The sequence below is a fragment of the Doryrhamphus excisus genome, chromosome 19 (assembly GCF_030265055.1).
Source record: "Doryrhamphus excisus isolate RoL2022-K1 chromosome 19, RoL_Dexc_1.0, whole genome shotgun sequence".
NCBI classification, from domain to species: domain Eukaryota; kingdom Metazoa; phylum Chordata; class Actinopteri; order Syngnathiformes; family Syngnathidae; genus Doryrhamphus; species Doryrhamphus excisus.
The window spans coordinates 9009831-9033974 of record NC_080484.1 but is presented as its reverse complement, the minus strand read 5'-3'; the positions used below and the strand labels follow the sequence as shown (position 1 = coordinate 9033974).

The 24144-nt window shown below is 39.9% G+C and overlaps 1 protein-coding gene across 3 annotated transcripts; it reads right to left on the bottom strand.

Moving 5' to 3' along the window:
• Positions 1 to 2776: 2776 nt before the first annotated feature.
• Positions 2777 to 18922, bottom strand: lin28b (lin-28 homolog B (C. elegans)). Of its 3 annotated transcripts, XR_009120278.1 has the most exons (5): positions 18722 to 18922; positions 18133 to 18299; positions 9940 to 10127; positions 7951 to 8309; positions 2777 to 7860 (listed from the first exon to the last, which is right to left on the bottom strand). XR_009120278.1 is itself a non-coding variant. In XM_058057777.1 (4 exons), the coding sequence occupies exons 1-4, from the start codon at positions 18729 to 18731 to the stop codon at positions 8003 to 8005; spliced, it is 672 nt and encodes a 223-aa protein (XP_057913760.1). In that variant the 5' UTR covers positions 18732 to 18922; the 3' UTR covers positions 2777 to 8002. The 3 variants fall into 3 exon arrangements, 2 of the variants coding, with proteins under 2 accessions (XP_057913760.1, XP_057913761.1); XM_058057777.1 differs by having other exon boundaries at positions 2777 to 8309; XM_058057778.1 differs by having other exon boundaries at positions 2777 to 8309; positions 18839 to 18910.
• Between the last annotated feature and the right edge of the window lie 5222 nt (positions 18923 to 24144).

The window sequence follows — 24144 nt, the reverse complement described above, 5'->3', positions numbered from 1 at the left end:
TGTCATTACTCATAGTGCATTTTAATGAGGGATGAATAATTCAGGTGCAATAGCAGTGGATGGAATAGTCCTGCATTAAGCCACCGCCGTGCCTCTTTGATGGAGAGGCGGCCATCTGCATGTTTATGCGTGTCGCACAAACACACACACACGTCTAGGATTCGTGTTGTATTCCCAATGTCTCTACGGAAAGGTTAAAGCACACAGCCTGGAGGCGGCACAGCAAAGGTCAACGTGGAGTTTAGGAATGAGGAATAGATGGAATGTACTGTATGTGCAGCTGCTGACCTTGACAAAGAGATGCTTTTATGGGATGAAATATGTACATGCTAAGTGTAAACAAAGACTTTGTAACACGTTGAGGCCGGCAGCTGGTTATAAAAGATGTTAAAAAGCAACAAGGGAAGCTAAATGGCCGTAAAGAAACAGCAGTGAAGTGAGTGAGTGAGTGGGACGTGTGGGTATGGTCGTTCATCTGTGTCCTTCAATAGCATCACTGGAGCTATAATGGCAGCGTGGCGTTAGCCTGCCCTCTAGTGGACACAATGAAGATGTGCTGCCGAATACTAACACATTGAAATGAATAGAAAACCATATCACAAATATAGTGGTTTCATTAGAATTCGATATAATTGATGTTTTTGTTTATCCATAGTTAGATAGCTCCTTTGCTAGTTAGCGGGATTGTTTAGCCTGAAGTTTAGCCTGATTATGGGCGTGGTGTTTTGCCCTCTAGTGGACAAAGCAAGTAAGAACAGAGACAGAGTTAACAAATGACGATTCAAACGACTCAGAAACTTCTATTTATTAAAAAGGGTTTGTTACATAACTTTATTTATTCATTCATTCAATTAGTTTGTGGTATTTGTTTGTAAAACATTGGTTAGCTCGCTAATATGTTTAGCCTGTGACCAAGTGGGATTGGCGTAAGGCCGCCCTCTTGTGGACACAGTGGAGAGATGTTTAACTTAACTTCAGTTTGTCTTTTAAAATAATTGATTGGAGTCAAATCAAAACATTGTATATTTGTCAATGTCACTAATTAACTTTTAACCTAACTAATTAACTTTTCAGCATATATTTACATATACTAACTAGTTGAAAACATCATAGCTAATTAAATTAAACCTTGTGTAAATTGTTCCATGCCAGTTCTGTCGAAAAAAAGCATTAAAAATGCTAAACTAGTCACATTAGTAGTAAAAAAAAAAAAAAAAAAAAAGATACATATGTTAATGCCAAAATAATAGGTTTATTTTCCAATCAACATTTTTGACATATTAAAAAAAACAAGATTTACAGAAATGAAAAGGCAGTACACTTAGAATAAGGCTAAAATAATAATATTAATAATAATATAATAAAATTAATAAGTGATCTGCACAAAGAAGAACACTTTCCCCCTACTTAATCAGTGCTTGGCTTTACACGTCCTCCCAAAAGCAAGAGTGGGCGCACACTGGCAACAATGTCAAAAAGAAAATATGAGATCATTGATCAGTATGAGGAGGTACTTTATGGCCCTGTTGGAATTGGAGGACTTTGAAGGTGAATGCATGGACACAATAAGGCCGTAACGTGGCAAATAACATTGAGTACATTGCTCTACAGTCAAGGTAAAGTATGTGAAATAAACACAGGGCTTTGGAGGGAGTTGTGCTAAGGTCAGTTAACCAAAACATTTGCTGTAATACTGTATGGTATTAATCCAACCTTGCACTGACACTGTGCTCTGTGAGTGTTGATCAAATACAGTACATTCATTGGACTAACTTGCCTTGTGCTTTGTTGGTAAAATGCATGCAATAAAAGTGAAATTACACCTAACTTGCCTAATTTGGACCCAAAAATTAAATTAGTACTCAGTTGGTCTTCTAGGTTCTTATAAGACATCCTGGAAATCAATTAGTTACATTGATTGGGAAAACACAATCAAATACATTAATACCAATAAAAGCTCTGTACCATGCTCAAGCACACTTTAACACACTAAAAGTCTGGCTTCTTTGAAGAGTACGAGCGCTCCGTGCCAGGCTTAAGTGTGCTAGGGCACCGATTGCTGGTTGCACGGTCAAGGTCGCACAACCAAGCAGCTATTAAAGCAATTACTGCTGCAGTGCGGGCTCAGTGCCACGCAGAATGAATACGACTAAGAGAATACAGTCCGATGGTTACATGAATAAAGTTGAAATATTGTGACAATAATGTCATACATTGAAGAGATTCTCTCAAGATTTCACCACTTTAAACTTTATTCTTGCACCACGACTTTATTCTTGTCCTTTTATTTAAAAAGCTCTCATTGTTTTTTTTGTAAAGTTACAAGAATAAAAATGTAATTTTATGAGAGTAGCCATAATTTGACATGGGAAAAAAATATTTGTACAAGATTATAGTGAAAGAAACTAATTGTTTTTATTTATTGGTTTACATTTTTGAGAATTAAATAGAATTTGGGTTTATTCTTGTAATTTTACAAGCTCAAACATGTTATTTTATGGGATTGGTCATAATTTTTAAGAGGAAAAAATATTTTTACAGGATTACAGTCTGTTACAATCTGTTTTTTTTTTTAATTTATGGGTGAATATTTTGGTACCTGATGACTTTAAATTTGTATTCTTGTCATTTTAAAAGCTCGATCACACTGTTTTCCGAAATTAAATTTTTTTTTAATAGAATTACTGTGAAGAAATAAATGTTCATTTCATTTATTGGTTAACATTTTACATGATTAAATGTTGACTTTATTCTTGTAATATTGTGTCTTTAATACAACTGACTCAAACAAACATCACAATTTCTTTTAATATTACTATTTTTTCATGGAAAAAGTCCAGAATTTTATAAGATTAGATCTTTCATTTTACACATAAAAGTGTTACAACAGTAATTATAAAAAAATGTATGAATGTCGCAAATGCTTGTGTTATTTATTTTTTTCACTATTTATTCTTTTTTTTTTACAAGACAGCCACAAGAAAAAACATTTTTTTTACAAAAAAAATATTTTTTTAACAAAAAAAAGTTTACGTTAGATTTTTCTCAATTGCCTCAAATTTTATTAACTTAATAATTTCATTTTTACAAACTTTATTTTTTGTAATTTTACAACTTTTTATGATTATAAGTCCAACAATTTCCCTAACATTTTTTTTCCATTTCAGTGCGGCCCAATCCATCTTTCATGACCAGAAATAGGCCACAAAGTCATGAAAGTAGTAAAAATCCAGCGAGGGACAAAGAGGGCGAGCGGTGGTATCCGTGCTTGAGCATGGTAAGGGACAACAGGCTCAATGTCGGCCATTGCGTCTACAAAAGTGTAGTCTGCTAGTTAAGAACAGGACATTGTATCTAGACTTTAAAGGCCTTCACAATGCAAACATTAGTACAAAATCGAGTGCCTCACAAGAGGCCATCGTATTTGATTATCTACGGCCAATAGAAAAAAAACAACAAAAAAACACCAACAAAAAAACGGAGGTACGTATTTGGTCAAAGACAAACACAAAGAGTTGTGATAAAACGGCGTCATCCCAAAATGCAGCGAAACCAACCCCTTCCCAAAGACGGCTACTGTGTTTGAAAAAGTGAGGAGGCAGAAGAAGAGGAGGAGGTAGATGTGGAGTAGAAAAGAAAGAACGTATGAGGTAGGTTCTTTGTTGCTGTAAACTAAAACAAAATGAGAAGGAAGACCGCTGAGGGTGTCTCCTAACATCTCGCACAGCAAAGAAAATGGACAAAAAAAAAACAAGTCAAACTCAAGAGGTAGATCGTGATAGCAGTACACAAACGTCTCCATTCTCTCCATTGAGTGGATGATTCCCAAAAGAATAAAATACGCTTCTTTTTCTGTCTTTTTTTTGTGGTAAATTCCCTGAGAACATTTCATCATCCTGAGAGAGGAACGCTGTGTCCAAATGTCAAACAAACAAAAAAAAAATACATCATACAAAAAGGTTTGTGTGTGGTTTGGTACTCTGCATTGTTGAGATTCACTTCCTGACGCATACATTCCAAAATAAAACAATAGATCCCTCTTATTCTGAAAGAGCAAGGATAGTGAGCCCTTGACAAATCATAACTTTGAGGTAAAATAAAGACAAACTCTTTGGTAGAGAAATACCGCATTTCCTCCAATAGTGACCCGAAAAACACACTCCCAGCTTTACAGATGTCACATCGAAAGGCACATTCACAGCATAGGTAACACACGTTTCTTATATATAATAGGGCTGTCAAATTTTAATCAGTTTTCAAATAAATTCATCATTTAAAAACACTACTCTGTTGACATATTAGCAGAGCATTTAAATCGCACTTTAACGGCATTATTACGTGGTTGTGTTTAAAGACATCATCAAATTTTGAGTGCAGATGTCATTTCTGGGATTTCCCAGCTTACTTAAACACAACAAATTGTACTCTGGCAAGAGTTGCGTTAGTGAGCATTAACAATATTGACTTTATATAATATATTTAATATTGAAGTTTGCCTTTGTTTGTATCTTTGTTTAGACCTCATGTAAACGTGATGTTCGGAGTGTCCCCGAACGCAACTTACGGGAGTGTAGCGTCAATGAGGAAGTGTAGTTCCAATGACTAGCGGACTAGAGACGTGTTTGTGAGTTGGAAATCACAAACAATAGTGTTGGAAATGCTCTGCTGTTGATGTGTTCAGGTCAGAATAAAGTTTTAAAAAGAGACGCTGGTGCTACACTTATAGTGAGGCGTTTGCTTGACATAATGCGCATGCGTGTTTTGACAGCCCTAATATATGTATACACAGTAACCCCTCATTTATCTTGGTTAATTGGTTCCAGGTTAAAGGAATTTCCGCGATGAGTCAATGTTAATAAATGGAATGTTTTCACAGTTAGAGCATAGAAACCGTGTTTGTGACTTCCTGAATTCGGGTTTAAACATTATTAGAGCCCTGCAAACATGAAATTAACACTCCCATTATTCTTTGTTTACATCACCTTGCTCAGGCTACGGGATAACTGCAGGGACAAAACAGATGACGGCAAGCTAGCGAGCTAACTAGTTAGCCTCTCCAAATTACTTATTCTAACTTTAACCTTATTCTAACTTTAGGAATGGTTCTCAAAAGTAGTGGGGACGGAATGAGAGAATAATTTTTCCCCCACTCGATTTAAGCCATGACTCGACTCTGCTAGCTGTTAGCCTACATGCAGTATGAAAAGTAATAATGTCATGTTTCATAACATTACTGACTTCATATTGACAAAACAGAATACTACAACTTGTCTTTTTTGACTAGTAATAGGCCTTTGTCAACCATGAAACAGCGACCATTTATGAATTATTCCTTAAAAACCTGTGATATAGCGAGGGATTACTGTGTATATACAGAGGTATGGTGCTTATCTTCAAATAGACATGGTTGATTAATCGGAGTACAATGTCTATTAAAGCTGGGATCACTTAGTAAAAGCGGTATACCAAATTGTTGATGGTTTTTTTTAAGTCGGTGTTAAAAAGATATTACTTTTTTTTAATGCCATGCTAGCATGATACAAAGTTATTTGATTTGTCAAAACATTCCGATGCAACTCCAAAGCATGTAAATTAGGGGCGGAGTGGACCTCAGGTACCTCTTTTCACATTCAATATGGTCAGGGAGGAGCTGGGGAGGCGTAAGAGAGTGCACAGTTTGTGACCTCTATTTTAATAGTGTCCAGTGCCTCACCTTTAGTAAACCTACGTTATGTGCTGTGGAAGTTTGGGGTGGGGTGGGGGGCTTCATAAAAATGACCAAAATAGACTAGCTAAAACAGGGGTGCCCATAATGCGGCCCGGATGACATTTGTGGACCGTGATAAGTGAATTTCCTTATTTATATATGGAATATTTTCCTTCTAAAAACCTTCTAAATACTGTTTTTAACATTGTTAGAGCCCTTGACATGAACTAACACCCCTATAGTCACCTTTACAATCATATTACCCAATATAGTCGACATAAGAGTAAATAAGCCATTTACGACATAAATAAGACTCGTGGTCTTGCATGTTCCCAAAGAGGAACCATCCATAAATGCCCGTTGTCGCCTTTGTCTCACCTCGTAAATTACTGACACCTAGTGACAAATATACAGGGATGACCGAGTCAAACCTCGGTATTCGCGAGAATGTTTTTTTTTTCGAAAGTATTGCCTCGGTTTTCATACAATACTGCACATAACAAGCGAGTCTGTTTCTCCTGTACTGTATCATTACGCATTTTTTATTATGTGACTGCTCAAAAAAACCCACCATGGGGTCAAAGAAAATCGAAAGTGCTAACAATTTAATAAAGGTCAGAAACACTGTTCAATTTGAAGTCTGCATCAACCATAAGCACCATTTATTTGTAAATTGTTTTCTGCGTGTGAAATTATTCTGTATAATATTAATATTTATGGGTGTGTCGAATTCATTGGATTTACGTGACGTTTGTTTTCATCAAACATTTTGGTAATAAAAATGGAGGTACCGTTGTATCGCACTGATTTGCTTTTGCAACCCACATGTTTCGTCGAGCAAAAAGACAACTCAACAAAAAGTATCGAAGTGACCCCCATTTTTTTTCATTTTTATGTACGCAGCCCTCGCTGGGAAAAAAAAATGGACACCCCTGCTTTAACGAGTGGTTTTGTTTACATACACATCCCATGGTATACACATGGCTATCACCTACGTTAGAGCAAACTCCTTCAAAATATGTCATAGAATCTCATTTAAACAATCCTGACTTTACATATATATTAATGATTTTCAAGAATGGGTTTCTACGGATTCATCGCGCTTGAATCTAAGCTAGTCGAGTAATATGGCATCCAATCTAAGGCGTGTCTATCTTGGGTAATAACGAAAGGGTTAATAGTGTTGACCTTTGCAAGCATGCAAATGCAGAGTGTTTTTTTTTTTTTTCCTTTCAAGTGGAAGCACGCACAAGACAAGCTGAGAGCGACAAGCCCCTCGGCCCGATGTCGTTCCTGCAAGAGGAAGGACTCACGCATGCTGGCCACAACATTCAACGAGAGCCAAGACAAAAGCTGGATTTAAAAAAAAATGCTGCCTTTGCAAGGATAATACGCTTATTCATGATTGCAGTTGTAGCTTGAATTACACTTAGACCTGTTCCTAATATTTTGGATGCTTTAAATGATTAGAAACTGCATTCATTCACTGCAAACTATAACAATAAAAAAGGCAATCCTGTATTTCTGCTGTTTTTGCAATACTCTGTCTCTTGCTGCCGTATGTCCCTGTCCTTTTTCTGGTGTGTGATGCAGAGACTTTGACACAAACTGCAAAAGTACCAGCATAGGAAGGATGATAAAGGATAAAGGATGCAAGCTGCACCTGCTAGCTACACATTTTGTAAAGACAGGCAATTTTCTTTGCAATTAAGTAGGGATTAGAACTAAAATAAGAAGCACTTTTATCTGTTCAAAGCAGAATTTTGACAGAACTCTTGTATTGGATGCTATTACATAACATTATTAGCCAGCTAATCCCCCTTTTTTCCACTCTAAACTCTTCCCTGGAATCCATTAAGATTCCCTGAAGATGTTTCTCCAGTCGTTGAGGTCTGGATTATCACTTACGGATTGTGACTTTTAAGTATCGTCTCCTACACAACCCTTACTAAAAATGTGCTGTAAAAAGACTCATTAGGGAGGGATTACATTAGCGAAGACAGTATGTACTTAAAAAAATAAAAACAACGTGATGGAAAAGCAAATCAAGGCATGATTGATGCATGTTTGCCTCCTGAGCTGCACTGATTGAATACAAGATCATCCCTTGCAGTCTCCATCCCTGTGATGGTTGCTGTGGCGCCACCACCTGTCTGCAAGGCAGGCACACACATGTGGGTACCGCTCTGTTGGTTGCCATAGTTGCAATGGTTAGACAATTAAAAAAAAAAAGAAATTCAGACCTCCCATTGTGTCACAGGTGTGAGGTAGATGAAGCAAGGAGAAGGGGTTGCTTTAGGATTTCCTCCACCTCCGAGTCCGGTGGTGACTTTGGGGCTCTTCAGGAGATGAGGATGAGCCTCCCAGTGGAGATGTGCCGTAGCGTTCCTCCTCCTCTGGGGGGTAGAGGTAGGCCGACGACCCCGGGCTGGAGGCCGAGGTAGACGCGTATTGGTCCTGAGAGCCCGTGGAAGGCGTTAGCGCCTTGTGTGGACACTGAGCCACCATGTGCGTGATGCTCTGGCAGTAGTGGCATTTCTTTGGCTGGGGGGGCAGGCCACACTCCTTAGCATGGTGGTCCAGACCTCCACAGTTATAACAGCTACAGTGGGGGGTAGGAAGGACATACAGATGTTGCTTTAAATCTGCATGTCACATGATTTCACTGTTATGGGAGAAATGGTGGGGTCATCTGCAATAGCACTAAGTCACCACTAGATGGAAGTATGGCTCTATTTGGGAATCACAAAGCCAAATGAGTGCAATTTATGGTGGGATGTCACCAGCTGTTTTCAATGAAATAGCAAATATACGTAATTTACTGAGTCCATTTACTAATAATAAACAACATTTCCAGGGCCAGAGCCGCCTTTGACAACATGAATTTAACGCATTAACCTTGAAGGGTACATGCATGGATTTGCATCCTATAGTAGCAATCAATGACTATTATGTCTATATGGATCACCTTGAGCGTTCCTCTGTGGAGGAAGTGGAGGTTTTGTTCCTTTATGTTGTGCAGTGGTTCCCAAAGCGCCCTCCCCCTCATCTAATGCAAATTGATGTGAATTTATTCTCATCACAAAGTTTGGGGCATATTTTCTTAGGCCCCCAATCTCTCCCTAAAGTGAAAACCACCGATGTTACGAATGCACATACGAAGACACCCCATGAAAACATTACATGATTTATATAGGTGTGGGTCCATATATGACACTCTTTATGTTGCCTCCTTCTCCTGTGTCGCACCACTTCTATGGAAGACTATTCCAGAATTGCAGGGCCTTGATGGAAGCACTAATAGAACTATTCATAACTCTGTCATTCTAATCGTAAGAGGATATTTTTCATAATTAAAAGGACCTACATATCCAGAGAAAAGAGCTATAGAAATGTATGAACATTATTACCAAGAATGCTTCTAAATGGCCTTCATGTGTGTTCCGGTATGACACGGAAGAAAGGACTATGCATGCATGGTTTGATTGAACCCCCCCCCCTCCAGAGATGTGGTAGATAGACTTCTCTGTAAAACCAGCAGGGGGCAGAGCAGTGGGGACGAATATAATAGGAAGATGAGGTCACCTAGCCGAGCATCTCTGCATGCTGCCAGTGCCGCCTTTCACCTGAGTCACAGTCACTTGACCACTGACACAGGATCAGTTGTCCCCAAATAGGCTGAATTATTCAGCCATGTAAAAGGACCTTCTTCCGGATAGCGTTTCCTGTCATGTAGCTTCATCTTCCGCAGAACAGGTGTGATGCAGCTTGTAAGAGGAGGGCAAAGGGAGGAGGCGACATAAAGAGCATCACATGTGGTCTCAAGTGTACATTAATCACTTTTGGTTTTTTATGTGGTGTCTCCATGTGTACATCAGTTCGCCATCAGCAGCAAAAAGAAGCTCTCGAGGAGATCCATATGGAGATTAGTCATTGATTGTGTGCTACGCTGCAATGTGATGCAGATCCTTCCCTGCACTCTTTGGTGTCAACACTACAAAATTGATTTTAGAGTAGCATCCGTGTAGGGCAATGTGTATGCTTCCTAGGCATAACCATAGCAACAGGCATGTGCAATTGTGGCGGCTTCGGATATAGCTCAGTGCGGCTCATAAGGAGAAAAGTATTTGGACACTTTGTTACATTTTTAGTTCTTTTTCAATGACTTTTGGATTATTCTACTGTATACATCCTATACATACACACTCCTGTTTTATGTCATTCATACTGACCGGTCTCCCTTTGGTTTGCGTTTCTGGAGCGGGACCTTCCCTTTTGGTCTCTTCTCACTGCCTGCGCAGGGTCCCCCACCCGGTCCAGTCACCCGTAGGGACTCAAGGCCTTTGGAGGACTTCTTGTAGGTAAACTCCACCTGCACACCCTCCTTTAAGCTTCGGAAGCCCTCCATCACCAGCTTGCTCTGGAGGGAGGAAAAAGACTTGAACTGATCTTTCAGGGAGGCGGCACGGCGGTCTAGTGGTTAGCGCGCAGACTTCACAGCTAGGAGACAAGGGTACAATCCCACCCTCGGCCATCTCTTTGTGGAGTTTGCATGTTCTCCCCGTGCATGCGTGGGTTTTCTCCGGGTACTCCGGTTTCCTCCCACATTCCAAAATTATGCTAGGTTAATTAGCCACTCCAAATTGTCCATAGGTATGAATGTGAATGGTTGTTTGTCTATATGTGCCCTGTGATTGGCTGGCGACCAGTCCAGGGTGTACACCGCCTCTCGCCCAAAAGACAGCTGGGATAGACACCCCCGCGACCCTCGTGAGGAAAAAGCGGCACAAAATGAATGAATGAATGAATGGTAGGTTAATTAGCCACTCCAAATTGTCCATAGGTATGAATGTGAGTGTGAATGGTTGTTTGTCTATACGTATATGCCCGCCTCTCGCCCATAGACAGCTGGGATAAGCTCCAGCATCCCTGCGACTCTCGTGAGGGAAAAAGCGGTAGAAAATGAATGAATGAATGATCTTTCAGGGCACATAGAATATTATGTTATGGCTATATAAAGAAAGCCAATATTGAGCATTTAAATGCTACTAAATTCTCGTGAACAAGCTGACTGATGATATAAGACATGCACCAACTGCCACAAGAGTGTCCACGTCGGGATTTAGTAGCTCACATGTGCTGCGTTTATCTGCCTTTCGCAGAGGCACCACTTCCTATGTGGAAGCTGTTGCAGCCATTTAATAATTTTCTCCTGTGTGTTATGACCACCATTCATCCTATCCGCATCATCACCGCCGATTGATTTAGTTCCCGCTGAACCATTGAACGATGATTTATGTCTTCCTGGTGTGGCACACAGCAGACGCCTGATAAAGGGGGGGGGGGGGGGGGACCTGCATCAGTGACCTTGGCAAACCACAGTTGTGGAGGTAAACACCCCCCCACCCCCACCCCATATAACACCCAACGCCTCACAAACGCCTGCTGTGAGTGTCAAATGTAAAGAAAGAAAATGTACTCAGTCGTGTTCCTCCATTATGGCTGTTACCATGACGACAGGACAGTATACATGAAGCAAAAGGTACTTGAGAGATGCTACTGTATCTTTTTATTTATTTACCTTTAATAGGTAACATAAATACACTATACAAAGCCGATATTTAATAAATCATGAAAACAATGTCAACATTTGAATTCATTTCATTAATGCAGTTAATTTCCCTCATTACATCTCCGTCGGTTGTTCATGTAGTTGTCAAATTCCGATTAATCTAAAAACAATTGTGATTTAGTAAATGCATTTTATTACATGTTGTTAATGTGCATTTAATTTGAAATACATTTTACTGTAACTTTTACCTTACAGTTACCAACTGCATACATAATGTAGAAACTTTGTCATCATTTCATGGGCACACAGGGCACATATAGACAAACAACCATTCACACTCACATTCATAAATGTGAAACCGGAAACCGGAGTACCCGGAGAAAACCCACGCATGCACGGGGAGAACATGAAAACTCCACACCGAGGGTGGATGAAAAACTATAACACTGTAACACTATAGTTAATAAAATGTATTTATTGCATTGAGAGCAACAACAGAGTATAGGCCTGTCAATCGTTCGCCTCTTTCGGTTATTCGTGTATTGGATTTGGCCTTAAGGGAGGAGTGAAGAATGTACAACAAACACAGAAGCAGTGAATAAAAACCGAAGGGATCTCGTGATTTTCTGTCACCACCGACGCTTGGAATTGGGTATTAGTGATCCAACTAAACAAGAAGCACATCCTTTTCCTCGTCACTGGCAGGTGACTCAAGCATGAGTCCTTCATAAGGCATGCATCATCTCCTGACTAATAGTGAATAATCATTACCGCTTCGTCTCTCCAGGTCAAAGTTGAGTGGTCCCCCCCTCCCAGTCACCCATACCTCCCCCACCAAAACACAGCCACTCCACTCCAAGCACATGCTACTTTCACAATGCATCCGTGAGGAAGCCACACAACCCCTTTTGTTCAGTAGCGGTGCACACATGCTGCATATCCTCCGTACAGGAAATGGAGGATCTGTGTAAGGCTTGAAAATGTAACTATTAAAGTCTATACAATTTCTTATACAGCTTCAATATAAGTTAAAAATTTGCTAGAAATTCTGAAAAATTCTTTCAAAAGTTCTAAAAAAAAATTGGAGATCGGCCACCCCAGATTAAAAGTTCTATTATTAAATATGACTCTATAGATACAGAATACACTCCAAATGATTTCATCAATTTGATGGATTGTCCATGTGATTTAATCCATATTGGTTCATTACACTACATTACATTGGTTCATTGGCCGAGTGTTTGTGGGAGGGCTATTAAAAAAAAAAAAACAACCCTAACCTGTAATTGGAGTACGGTCCTCCAAAATGACCTGGCGGGTGTCCTGACCTCTTCTGGAAGTTTACGCACAGAGGTCACCAAAGGGCATGGAGTGAGAGAAAGACGGGCGGGGGTAGGGATGGAGGAGTGGCCTGGAGCAGTGTAGGAGGAACGAGTGAGGAAGAAGAAGGAGGAGGAGGAGGAGGAGGGAGGTCATGGAACGCCTCCAGTGCATTCTGTTCAGCTCCAGTGGAGGAGCAACTTCTGATCAGTAGTAGTGTGTGGACGGGGTGTGTGTGTGTGAGTGGGGGGGGGGGGGGGGGGGGGCAGCCTGGGGACACAACTCATTTGATCAAGAGCCCCCCGCCCCCGACAGATTCCTAAAAACTAAAGAAATAGATCAGTGGATTTTGCATTTTTCAAATAAATGCCTTGCTGTGCATTTTAGCCTATATATATATATATATATATATATATATGTGTGTGTGTGTGTGTGTGTGTGGGAAGGACTGTACAGCAATCAATACAGACTCTGACATCCTGGCTAGAAATAGCCCTCCTTTTCACCAGCCAGAGCCCTCGTCATCACCGGAGCCGACAATCAATACAGGAAGCGGTAACGTGAGGGGATGATGGGGAAGCAGAGATGACCGCCATCCTCCCCCAACCTCCTCCTCCTCCCCCCCGCACCGCACCGCACCCCCGCCCCTTCTCTCCATGGCGACCACCAGCTATGGCATGGCTAATTATGAGATGCTTTGAACACGCGCTCTACAGCTGCACGGCGTGCCTGCAGCGTCAAGAGGGAAAGGGAGGTGACATTTGGCGCTTTTTCGCGAGCAGGAAGTGGACAATGCAGAGGGACAGCATAACGCGTAGGAGAAAGCTAAAGCAAGGGGGAACTACACGCGGTCACATGGGTGAAAACCACCAACAAAGCCACCCTTAAGAAGCTCAAGCATCCTCTGCATATTGTCATTAGCAGCCATGACCCTTGACCCCGGCCCCGACCACCCCTCCCCCCTGTCAAACACTTAAAAGCCTTCATGTTCTACAACCTCACATTAACAACACCTTCCATTAAGGCTGCACGGGCCCATATTTAATGCGAAGGAACCTGCAGAGTGACTGCAGTTAACAGAACCCCCAGGCTGATATAACTGAGCCCACTCTCAACAGAACCACACCATACATTATTCATCAGGAAGGGTGAAGAATCACTACTCATAAAAAATGGAAAAACCTCAAGAAAACACCTAATGACCGCTAATTCCTTGAAAAAGATGACAAGCGTTTGCGTTTGTTATTGACGTGGCATGTCACGTCACGCTTAGGTATTTTCATCTACAAACATTTAAGACAAGTGTGATTATGATTACAAAGTTCTAACTCATCACATAATCAAATTAGAAAAGTCATTTTTTTAAATATTGCTGTTGGAAGTATTGAAATACACAAAACATTTAAGTACTAATTACAATGTGTTCATCAAGAATAAGTCAACAGAATAACCATTTAGCTGTGATTCAATATAGGGCTGCAACTTGTGATTATTTTCTTACGTGATTAATCCGAAGAAATCAGGTGATCAGTTAGGCCTTTGATGAAGCAAATCAATATGAACCAAACACAGTTAGCGATTCAGAAAAGAGGCAAAGCTGGTGTGGGACAATTGGTACACTCTCATGGATGACTTTAAATCACATTTGAAAATAAAAAAATAAGGATTAATCAAATACCAAAATAGTTGTCGATTAATTGGACATTTGATTCATCGTCGATTAATTGTTGCAGCTCTACATTTAAGTACAAATTATAATGTGTTTGTATTATTCAGAATTAGCTATTTTGCTCTTATTTAATATAAGAACAAATACAAAATAAAGACTGCTAAGACTGCTAATAATTGAATTAGAATTTCACTGTTATTTTATTTTTAACTGTGTTTATTCTAGCCAATTTATTTAGCTATTTAACGTTTTTATACAATTGTTTGTTTCTATTTTATATATACACGATGGAAAAAATGATTCCTTAGCCAAATTAAACTATGAAATGTCAAATAATTAAATGTTCACTATTTGCTTTCCTCTTTTATTGATCATATTCATGAAATTGTGTGGAAAAAAATTAAATACAAATAAATATAATTTTTGACAAATCAGAAACCAATCCGAATTCTTAAAAAAGGGAAAGATGCAAACAAGTCTCCTTCTAAACATACAACCGACTAATATGGGATGCACTTTCCAGTGGGACAAAGCATTTGCATTGGATTCTTTTCCATTACCGCATGAGCATGAATGCATCACAGTGAGCTCTGTGCACGTACACAATCCCGTACGTCAAGGATGACACCCAAACACATCATATAATCGCAAAAGCAGTACATTCGGACACAAATTGGTACTTGAGGCCTGAAAAAGGTGTCAATTTGTAATCAATAAGAACGTATGACTTCTCCTATACAAAATCCTATTAAATTCTCACGGGAACATTCCTATTTTGTACTGAGCCAATCAAAAGGAAGTCACATGACGACCGTTTTTCGCGGTGTGCAAAGTCGGCCTGACCTAGAGGTAGTGTGTGTACGTTTGTGTGTGTGTGTTTTTTTTTTGGGGGGGGGGGGGGGTATAACATAGAGACAAAGCCTGACACTAGCTATCTGGAGACAGAAAGTGGGTGGAGCCTGCATGCCAAACAGTGACATGGACCAGAGGTTAATCTCACTAGGGGCCCACTTTAACCTCGCTGCCCAAAACATACTCACTGCTTCTTTCTATGGAGTGCACGTGCACACACATACGCATACGCACGCACACACACACACACACACACACACACACACACTAAAAACTGGAGACATCTCACAACGGGTCCTCATGCATGGCGGTATGAAGTACACGCTCACACAGCAACCGTAAAATGAACACACACACTCAGGAGGGGCAGCCCACACACTGTACAACATTTCAAACTGATCACCGACAAAGGGCAAACAGCATCCCTGCCCCCCACCCTCAGCCCACCCCAGTCAAGCCTCCTGTTTTTTTTTTTTTTGTCTTTCAAGAAATTCCTTAAAAGAATTCCCGAGAAGAGAGCACCCCTTCATGTCCCAGCGGGAGCTCAAACACACACACACACACACACACACCTAAAAGGAAGTGATGAGATAGAAGAGCCCTGATGAAGAGACCTCCCGCTCGCTTACTCACACAAACACACTTGTCTTTTCCAATCTTGCTCAACCTCTCTTTTACCACATCAATCAAATGATTCGTTATTATGTTACATCACCTGCAAAATTATGGAAATATGCACACAACACACAATTTGTTCTCATTCAAAGAAGCATAAACGTGTATTCAGGGGTTAAATTTAGTGCAGAGTACAACAAATTCATACATGTTGGCAGGTCTGCACTAATATTCAAAGTCCTCCCACCACACCCTCCCCCACTGTTTGAGAACCGCTGGCTTAAGTGATTGTGAATGGAGGGGGGGGGGCATCATTACCAAATCTGTTAAGATTTGGAATTGGTGATACTCTGAATGTATTTCATTGACATAACTGTGGGTGGCGGCATATGCAAATCGACGTAAGGATCGTTGCATTGGATTGTGCAGGTGCACCTACTACTATGTACACTACTGGTGAAGCTAGCATTTCTTAGCCAATGCATTTAAAAGGGGTAAAACTGTGACAGTATATTATAGGATCGTATAGTAGCACTGATTATTCAACAGAAGCAACACAGGCTGATTAGATACATTAATCATAATATGGAAGCTACATGCTACTCTCACTGAACCTTCTTTCTATTTTTAGACACACATGCCATTCGGAGAGCCACTGCATGAAGTAATGCAGTGTTGGAGGGGGGGGGGGGGGGGGTGAAATGCATATGATGGTCAAGGCTGAAGGCCACCCTGTGCATTCTTGCTTCTGTCCAAAGTTTATCCCCTCTATAAAAAAGGGGTTCTAAAAGGCTTTGTTGTTATTCAGCGTGTAGTAAAATATAACATAGATTTGAAGATCAGCCTTGATGATGATGTTACACCACGTCTTGCATATAAAGCACAAAACGAGAGATCCCAGCAAATTAAAAATAAACAGGGAAACAGCAGCACATCGTCATTTCCACTTGCCACATTAAAAACAAGGCTATAAAAGGGGCAATTTAACACAGGAAATAGGATACAGTCAGATTGGCTGCAGAATGGGTTGATTGTACGACCAGTGGGATGAACATAATCTGCATGTACGGCTACGTATGAGAAGTATAACCAGAGGCCAAGTACACAGCACCTAACCAAAACAAAGTATTTGGACCACACTGTCATTTTGAAAAAATGAGAGCGGGAGGTGGACATCATGTTACTAGAACACAGTTGCAATGTGACAAGAATAAACAATTAAATTGTGCCATAATAAAAATAAAGTTGTAATATTATTAGAATAAAGCTGCAATGTTATGAGAATAAAGTACCAGAATATATTGACATGAGAATAAAGATGTAACATTGTAATGTTAAGTGGATAAAATAGAAAATGTCAAAATTTACAAAACTAATACATTTAATAAAACCACAAATGAACAGAAATAACTAAAGGAAGTATTTTGATATATTTCTAAAACATATAAATTGTAGTCCAAATCTCAACACAGGTATACATTTGTTAATCTTACGTTTGGACTTTATTTTCATAAAATTATGTTTTTTTTTCTCATAATATAGCCATTAAGACTTTTTCTAATAGTAGGAACATTTTATTCCTGTACAATTAGATAATTTTTTTTAATTGAATTATAATATTGTCTCTAACAATTGGCCCTCATAATTGCATGAGTTTGTTTTTTAAAAAAATAAACAAACCGACAGGGTTCATGAACCTTTTCTTTTCTATGTAGATTTTCCCCCATCACCTAAACACATCAATTACTGTACACGATTATTTCAGTTATGATCTAATATAGATTTCATGCCATAAAAACAAATTGTCAACCACTGGGATTTGTTTACTTTAACAAATCACATTAAATGAGCTCATATTATGCAAGAAACAAATACAAGGCAATGGGCTTTTTGCACCAATTGAATGGAAATGCTGAAAAGTGACATTTTTCACCAATATATACATATATTTATTAAATTGTATTATTTTGCTGCACCACCTTAAAAGGTGCACAAGCAGAATTTCAAAGCAGGTGGGCGATTAACTGAAATTAAATCATATCACACATTTTTAGCATTATCTATTTATTATATTTAAGCAAGATTAAATGAGATTAGTTTTGCACCTAAATGTCCTATTCTTTTTTTAAAATCCTGAACGCACCAAGCATTTAAAGTGGGAATCCCGAAGCAAGTGTGGTTGGGTCCAAGTGGAAGACACTTCTCCTCCTCCTCCCTCTGAGGGCAGGAGGTAGGAGGAGGAAACTACACTTCATGCATGTGGCTAAGAGAGGAAATAAGGCGTGTTTTTTTTTCAGGCTTCATGTTGTGTAAAGCTTGATGATCCATGGGCCTGCTGTTGGAGCATCATTTTGAAAAGGTAGCAGTTTGTGTGTGTATTCGTGTATATCCACCTACTTGGTGCACAAAAACGTCCAGAGGGGGGTCTACTGGGGTCCCCTCGCTGCTGGTCATGGAGATAAATCCAAAGCCCATGCGGACGTTGAACCATTTGCAGAAGCCTGATCCTGACAGGACGTGGGGTCGAGTCCGGTCCTCCTGCTCAATGGACCTGGCGGGCCCTCCTACAAGATAAAATGCACAGTATATTTAAATTGAGGAGGGGGGGAATTCCCTCCTTGCTCGTGTGAGGTTCACGGGCGGTGGTAAATCCCAAACTTCGCAGCCTATCTTCCATAAAAACACGTCCCCCACTATACTACGTTTAAACTAACACATCTTTAAAAGTTTGTCTTCTGTTGTGTACATGTAAAGGACACACGGTCCGATCCCAGTGTGGAGTTGTAGGTGGTACTGGTCCAAAAAAGGCAGGTGTACACATGGTGATCGAGCTTTAACTGGTGGCCAGAAAAGTGCGTGAAGACACATTGTTCATACACAAACGCGGATGTGTTACCAACAAGGAAGAGGCAAATTGAGCATTTTAAAGCGTTACAATCGCATAGTTTAATTTTTTTTGTATGAAAATGAGGGGGAAAAAAGTAACCTTCGGCCATGTTTCCCCGCGAACCCTCTGCGGCCAAGTTGTGGTCGAGAAGCTTCTTGTGCAAGCACTCGCTGCGGTGGTCACCATGAATCCGACGTCGTGGTGCCCATCGCTCACCAGTGGGGCTCGCATGGTGCGGCCTGCGTGGTTCCGCTGGGTGTCGGTGTCATGTCTCCCTCACGACTTCCCTTCGAGCCCCCGTCTTTCCTCCTAGCAGGCTGCACCCCCCCAGCTCAGCAACATCCCCACGCTCACTCTCTCTCTCTCTCTCTCTCTCTCTCTCCTTCACTCTCACTCCACAGACTCCGCCCCCTACACCTAGCTCCTGCGCTCCGATTGGCTCTCGAGCTGGCTGTGCCCGTTCTCGTCAAAGATACACGTGACCTTGTCAATAGTTGTTTTTTTTCCGCCCAGCAACGCTTCTCTCATTGCTATTAGGTAGCATGAGGAGAAATCCAACTTGCAACTTTAATTTTGTGAAGAATTGAGGATGTTTGTTGTATTAGTTTTATAGGTTTTATTCAGAAATATCAAAAAAGCTCAAATGTTTTTGCATTTTCCATATTTGATGCACAATAGTTTAGCCCATGTGGTGAATATGGCCAAAACATGCAGAAGGAAAATGAAATTAAATCATGTAAAACAGTGGTGAGCACATTTTCCCACACAAAAAAATGTAAAAGACAGGAGCCATGATGATATTTAGAATATTGTACAAATATACAATATTAAGAAGATATTTAAACAAAAAAATAGCCTGCTTGTCAGCAACAACATTACACCTTTCCCCTCCTTTTCTCACCATTTTTAAAACAAATAATTGTATTTTTAGAATGTGGCACACACTGGAACCCTTCACTGACTAATTATATTTACAGTCAAATTTATTTAATCTCTGTTGGATAACATGACCTGATTGAGTTATCTATACAACAGGCAGGTATAGATCTAAATAGATATACTGTAGATATTAAACAGGCTCCCTGAGGTCAAGCCAGAGTGTTGAGGTCTTATTGTGGGTTTAGATAAGTGCTTAAGTGTTGAATATCTGCCATGATATGTGCATCTTGCTTCCAAGAACCTTTTGTACTTGTCTACAGAGATCAGTCATTTGAATATGAGGCAGCATGGCAGCAGAAAAACACAGCCTCATTTTTTAAAAATTATGTATACAAAAAATATGTGCATGTGACGCAAAAGATTTGAATGACCATCCTATTATTTTTATTCCCAATATCTCCTAAAAGGAAACAAGCTATTGCGCCAAAACCTGAAGGGCGCAATCTTTTCTGTGTTTTTAATTTCCTGTATGCAGTCAGTCCTATCAAAGGAATGCTGCTGTGTCTTTAAATATCTTCCTATTAGGTCTGGTTTTCTCCGTGCTCTCTCCATGTTGTTTTTGAGCTCCCTCGGCATGCTCAAGTCACCTCCTTGTATCTTTTTAGTGGGCACCGCAGCGCAGGGCTGAACTCACAACTTTGGAATGCGACTGCAAACCCAGAAAAACAAACCTGCTGAAAACTGTTATATTTTGCCTGTCGATTCCCAAATCAAGCCAAAAAATATGAGGGGGCGGTTATAACATTCATTGTTCCAATCAACATGTGGCCATGAACATTTGTGGGTATTGGGAAGTTCAAGCTGGTGGTCCTTCATGATTGAGCTCACTATTTGGCAAGGATGAGGGAAATCTCACTGCTCTGATCCAGTGCCTTATAGCAATTCAATATGTCTTTTTATTACAATTTCTACTAATCGTTATTTAGTTACTTGCAAAACAATGCAAATGCTATCAGAACAATGTGGAAAAAAGAGAAACTCCCCCTCCAATCTTCCATCTAAATTGGTGCAAGCTTTCCCAAGACGTGTTATAAGAGGAAAAGGGGGGGAGTGGACACGCTGTAAGGAATGGAACAACAACAAGCCCATCTCCACCCACCAAAGAACCTCAAAACCCACCCTCCGGAATTCACTCGCTCTACCCCCACCCACCCACCAACCCACCCACCCACACAGACACATTTAGGCCCAGCCCAAGCCAGGCCAGGCCAGGCCCGGCCCAAACCGGCCCAAGCCCAACCCCTGCACAAAATAGGGCCTGTTTTTGAAGATGCTTGTAGTGGAGGCCAGACGATTACCGTTTGGGTCACAGGGCTGGATGCCAGTGTCACATGTGATCACATCCTGGTCGGGCTCATCGTGGTGCTAAGCACAAGGTGTCATTAAAGGTGACTCTAAGCGGGCCTCTGCATTTATTTAACTAATATACACAAACACGTACTATAGGGGGCACCTGGGCGGATGCCATATACTTGTATCATCCAGGAAAATGATTAATTATGCATCAATTGTTGAACACTGTTTTGGTTTTTGCTGTAATTTTGCTGTTTTTTGTCTTATTCATCTTATTGGAGGTTTGTGTTTGCAGCCCAAACTCTATTTACTGTAAAAAAATATATATATAGTGAGATTTTGCACAAAATATACTGATTCAAACACTGCATTATGTATTTATGACAACTAGTAATGACACTTTTTTTAAGCTCAGTTAACTCAATTTGTTTATTTTCTACTCATCTAAACGTCGTCATTATCTAATCTTTGTTATTGTGAGAAAACAACTGTTTTATAAAATTAAAATAAGATATTAAAAGCAGTTATTAGTCATCTTTGTCACATATAACACAAATCTGAGATATGTTTTTCATTATTTTATAACAATCTTCTTAACTTATATGTTACATTGGTTTTAGGGTGTCGAATAAACACAATATACACACAATATAAATATACAGAATATACTCTGGGTTTTTTTCTGTATGTGGTCCTTGGTGAAAAAAGGCTGGCCACCTCTAATTTAACCAATTAACTATGGTGGATTACAGATAAGTCCCTCATTTCCATCACAATTATTGCTGATGAAGACCTTCATTTCCATCACAATTATTGCAGTCCATCACTCTAAAGGGTTAAAAAAGATCTGTTTTAGCTACACTATACTTGATAATTATTAGAAATTGGTGAGTTAATTTGCTGACACCTGCCTAGCTCTCTATCACCACATTTTATGTCAGGTTTTCTATGAATTATGGATTTATGGAAGTCTGCAAAGTACTTTTAGGGCATTTATTGTAACCAAATGATCCAAAATTAGGAGCTAAAAGATGCTGGACGTGATAAATTGAGAAAAGATTTCAAGATTCACTTTCTATAGAGGAAAAGTTTAGTTCAAAGTAACTTTATTCTCCAGAATAAACATTGGAAAGTGGAATCACGTGACCTCACGTGGCACAGAGTGTAGTTTTTTAGCAGTGTTCCATTGAGATGAGATTCCTGTGCTGCTTGAATACTATTCCAACCTTCCTAAGGAGAGACTTTGGACTCCCTCACCCCAGTTAACCCGACCCAACCCCCCACACAATACATGCATGCATGCAGGCAGGCAACCCATGCAGCCTGTAGGCTCCCAGAGGAAATGTGTCTTTTTTACCGTGAGTTGCTGTCAATGCAGTTCAAAGGAGTTCATTGAGTTCGTCTCTCTTTTCATTTTTTGGTGAGCAGAGGGGGTTGTTTTTTGTCGCTTATTTCATGCATTCCAGCCACCAATCCTTCACCTTTTTTTTTTTTACATCCACTCCATGAGAATGGTAGAGCTGAGTTGGGGGAAAGCAGGTAGAAGCGTTTGGAGGTTTATTTTGACGTTTTTCCTAAGTAGAAATGTGCTATTTAACTATTTTATCCGTAAAACTCAATTTATTGACTCGGTCTTAATTAACATCCACTTATGCCTTCATCGTGTGTTTTCTCCCACCATTTGTTGTTTTAGTCAAAGTAATAAAACTTCCTTAATTGTCCAAGTGGGAGATTTCGTTAATTAAAACGTTAAGTGAACGAATAATTTGCATCGTTCTTAAAAAAGTACGCATGCGCCTTGCTGGTTTGTATGCTCGACCATGCAAGTCAATTAAATAAACAAGTCGATTGTCACTATTTTCCCGCACATATTGCTTAAAAACGTATGTTATTCATGGTTTAAAATCATATTTTATATTCGTGTAGCATTTTAAAATAGTTTTTAAAAACACAAATACAGATCATTCGGAAATTAACATTGTGTCACCTCCCTACTTTGTGTAAATGTTAAAAAAATACACATTGAACCTTTAAGAAAAAGGCTAAATAACAATGAAAGACAGTAGTAAACATTCTTAATGGTTGGACGTAATATCAGTGACGTCATAAGATGGGAAGGGCGCCCTTGGAGAAGCCGGGAAAGACAAAAAAATGCACAAAATGCTCCATTAAGTATCTACTTCCGGCTTTTAAACCATACTTTTCGTTTAAATCGTGGACTTTAAAGGTTGGCATTGTTTATTTTATTTGACTTAATGCAACTTTTGTCTTACTTTTCAGCCTCAAAATGACGTGATAAATTGTTTGGGGTTCTAGTTCTGGAAAATCGGCCATCGATTACATTTCCTGCATTGAATGAGTTAGTTTAAAATGAAATAGAATGGTGTCTGTGTCCTTTTGTTGAAGACATGTTGTGGTATCGTATATGAATAAAGTGGCTTACCTGCAGGAGATGACGCTGACATCCTTCCTCCAGCTTCGCCAATAAAATATGACGCTCCAAGCTGCACGTCGCATCGGGGTTGCCCCGTCTGCAATTAAAGACATTTTCCATCCATTAATTTTTAATTGTCACATTGTAAGATGAGCAGCCCCGTTCCCACAGCCGCCACATTTGTTAAGATTTATAATAGGCGTTAAAGAATCCACACATGACGCTCAGACACTAAACTTTATAAACTGTGAGGGGGTCCTTCAAAAGTTTGGGGATTTAAAGGGAGATAATGAGGTGCAAAATAACTCCACGGTACCCCGCAGTGTTAACATGTGCATGGTATCTCTCAACCCCCATTCTCCCAACCCCCCCTCATCTCTTTTTTTAAGGGGGGGCTTGAATCACAATTTCTGCTGAAATCACAAATTCGCATGAATTTGCAAAACAAAGCCCCTCCATTCTCATACTCCTAAATCATAATGTGAATTGGTATGGACATAAATTACATAGCGTCGCCCATAAGTGATCCATTCTAAAATGATCAACTTACCATCACTGAAAGGATGTAATCCACTCACCCAACACAAACATCACATGCATTTGGGTGTATCCTGCAAACAAACGTTGCATGAAGAAATAAAGAAATCGATGCAGTTTTATGATTAAATACAACTTACCATTATAATAGTCACATCCTGCAAACAGGTGTTGCAGCAGATTTGGTCCAAAGCTTTTATTGTCACCAGGGCGCCACCTGCTGGTACGTTTCTGAAAGGCTACAGCGTCATGATTCATTGCAACACCCTAGGAATAGAAACCACACACTATACATTGTAATTGAACGAACAGTGAACGG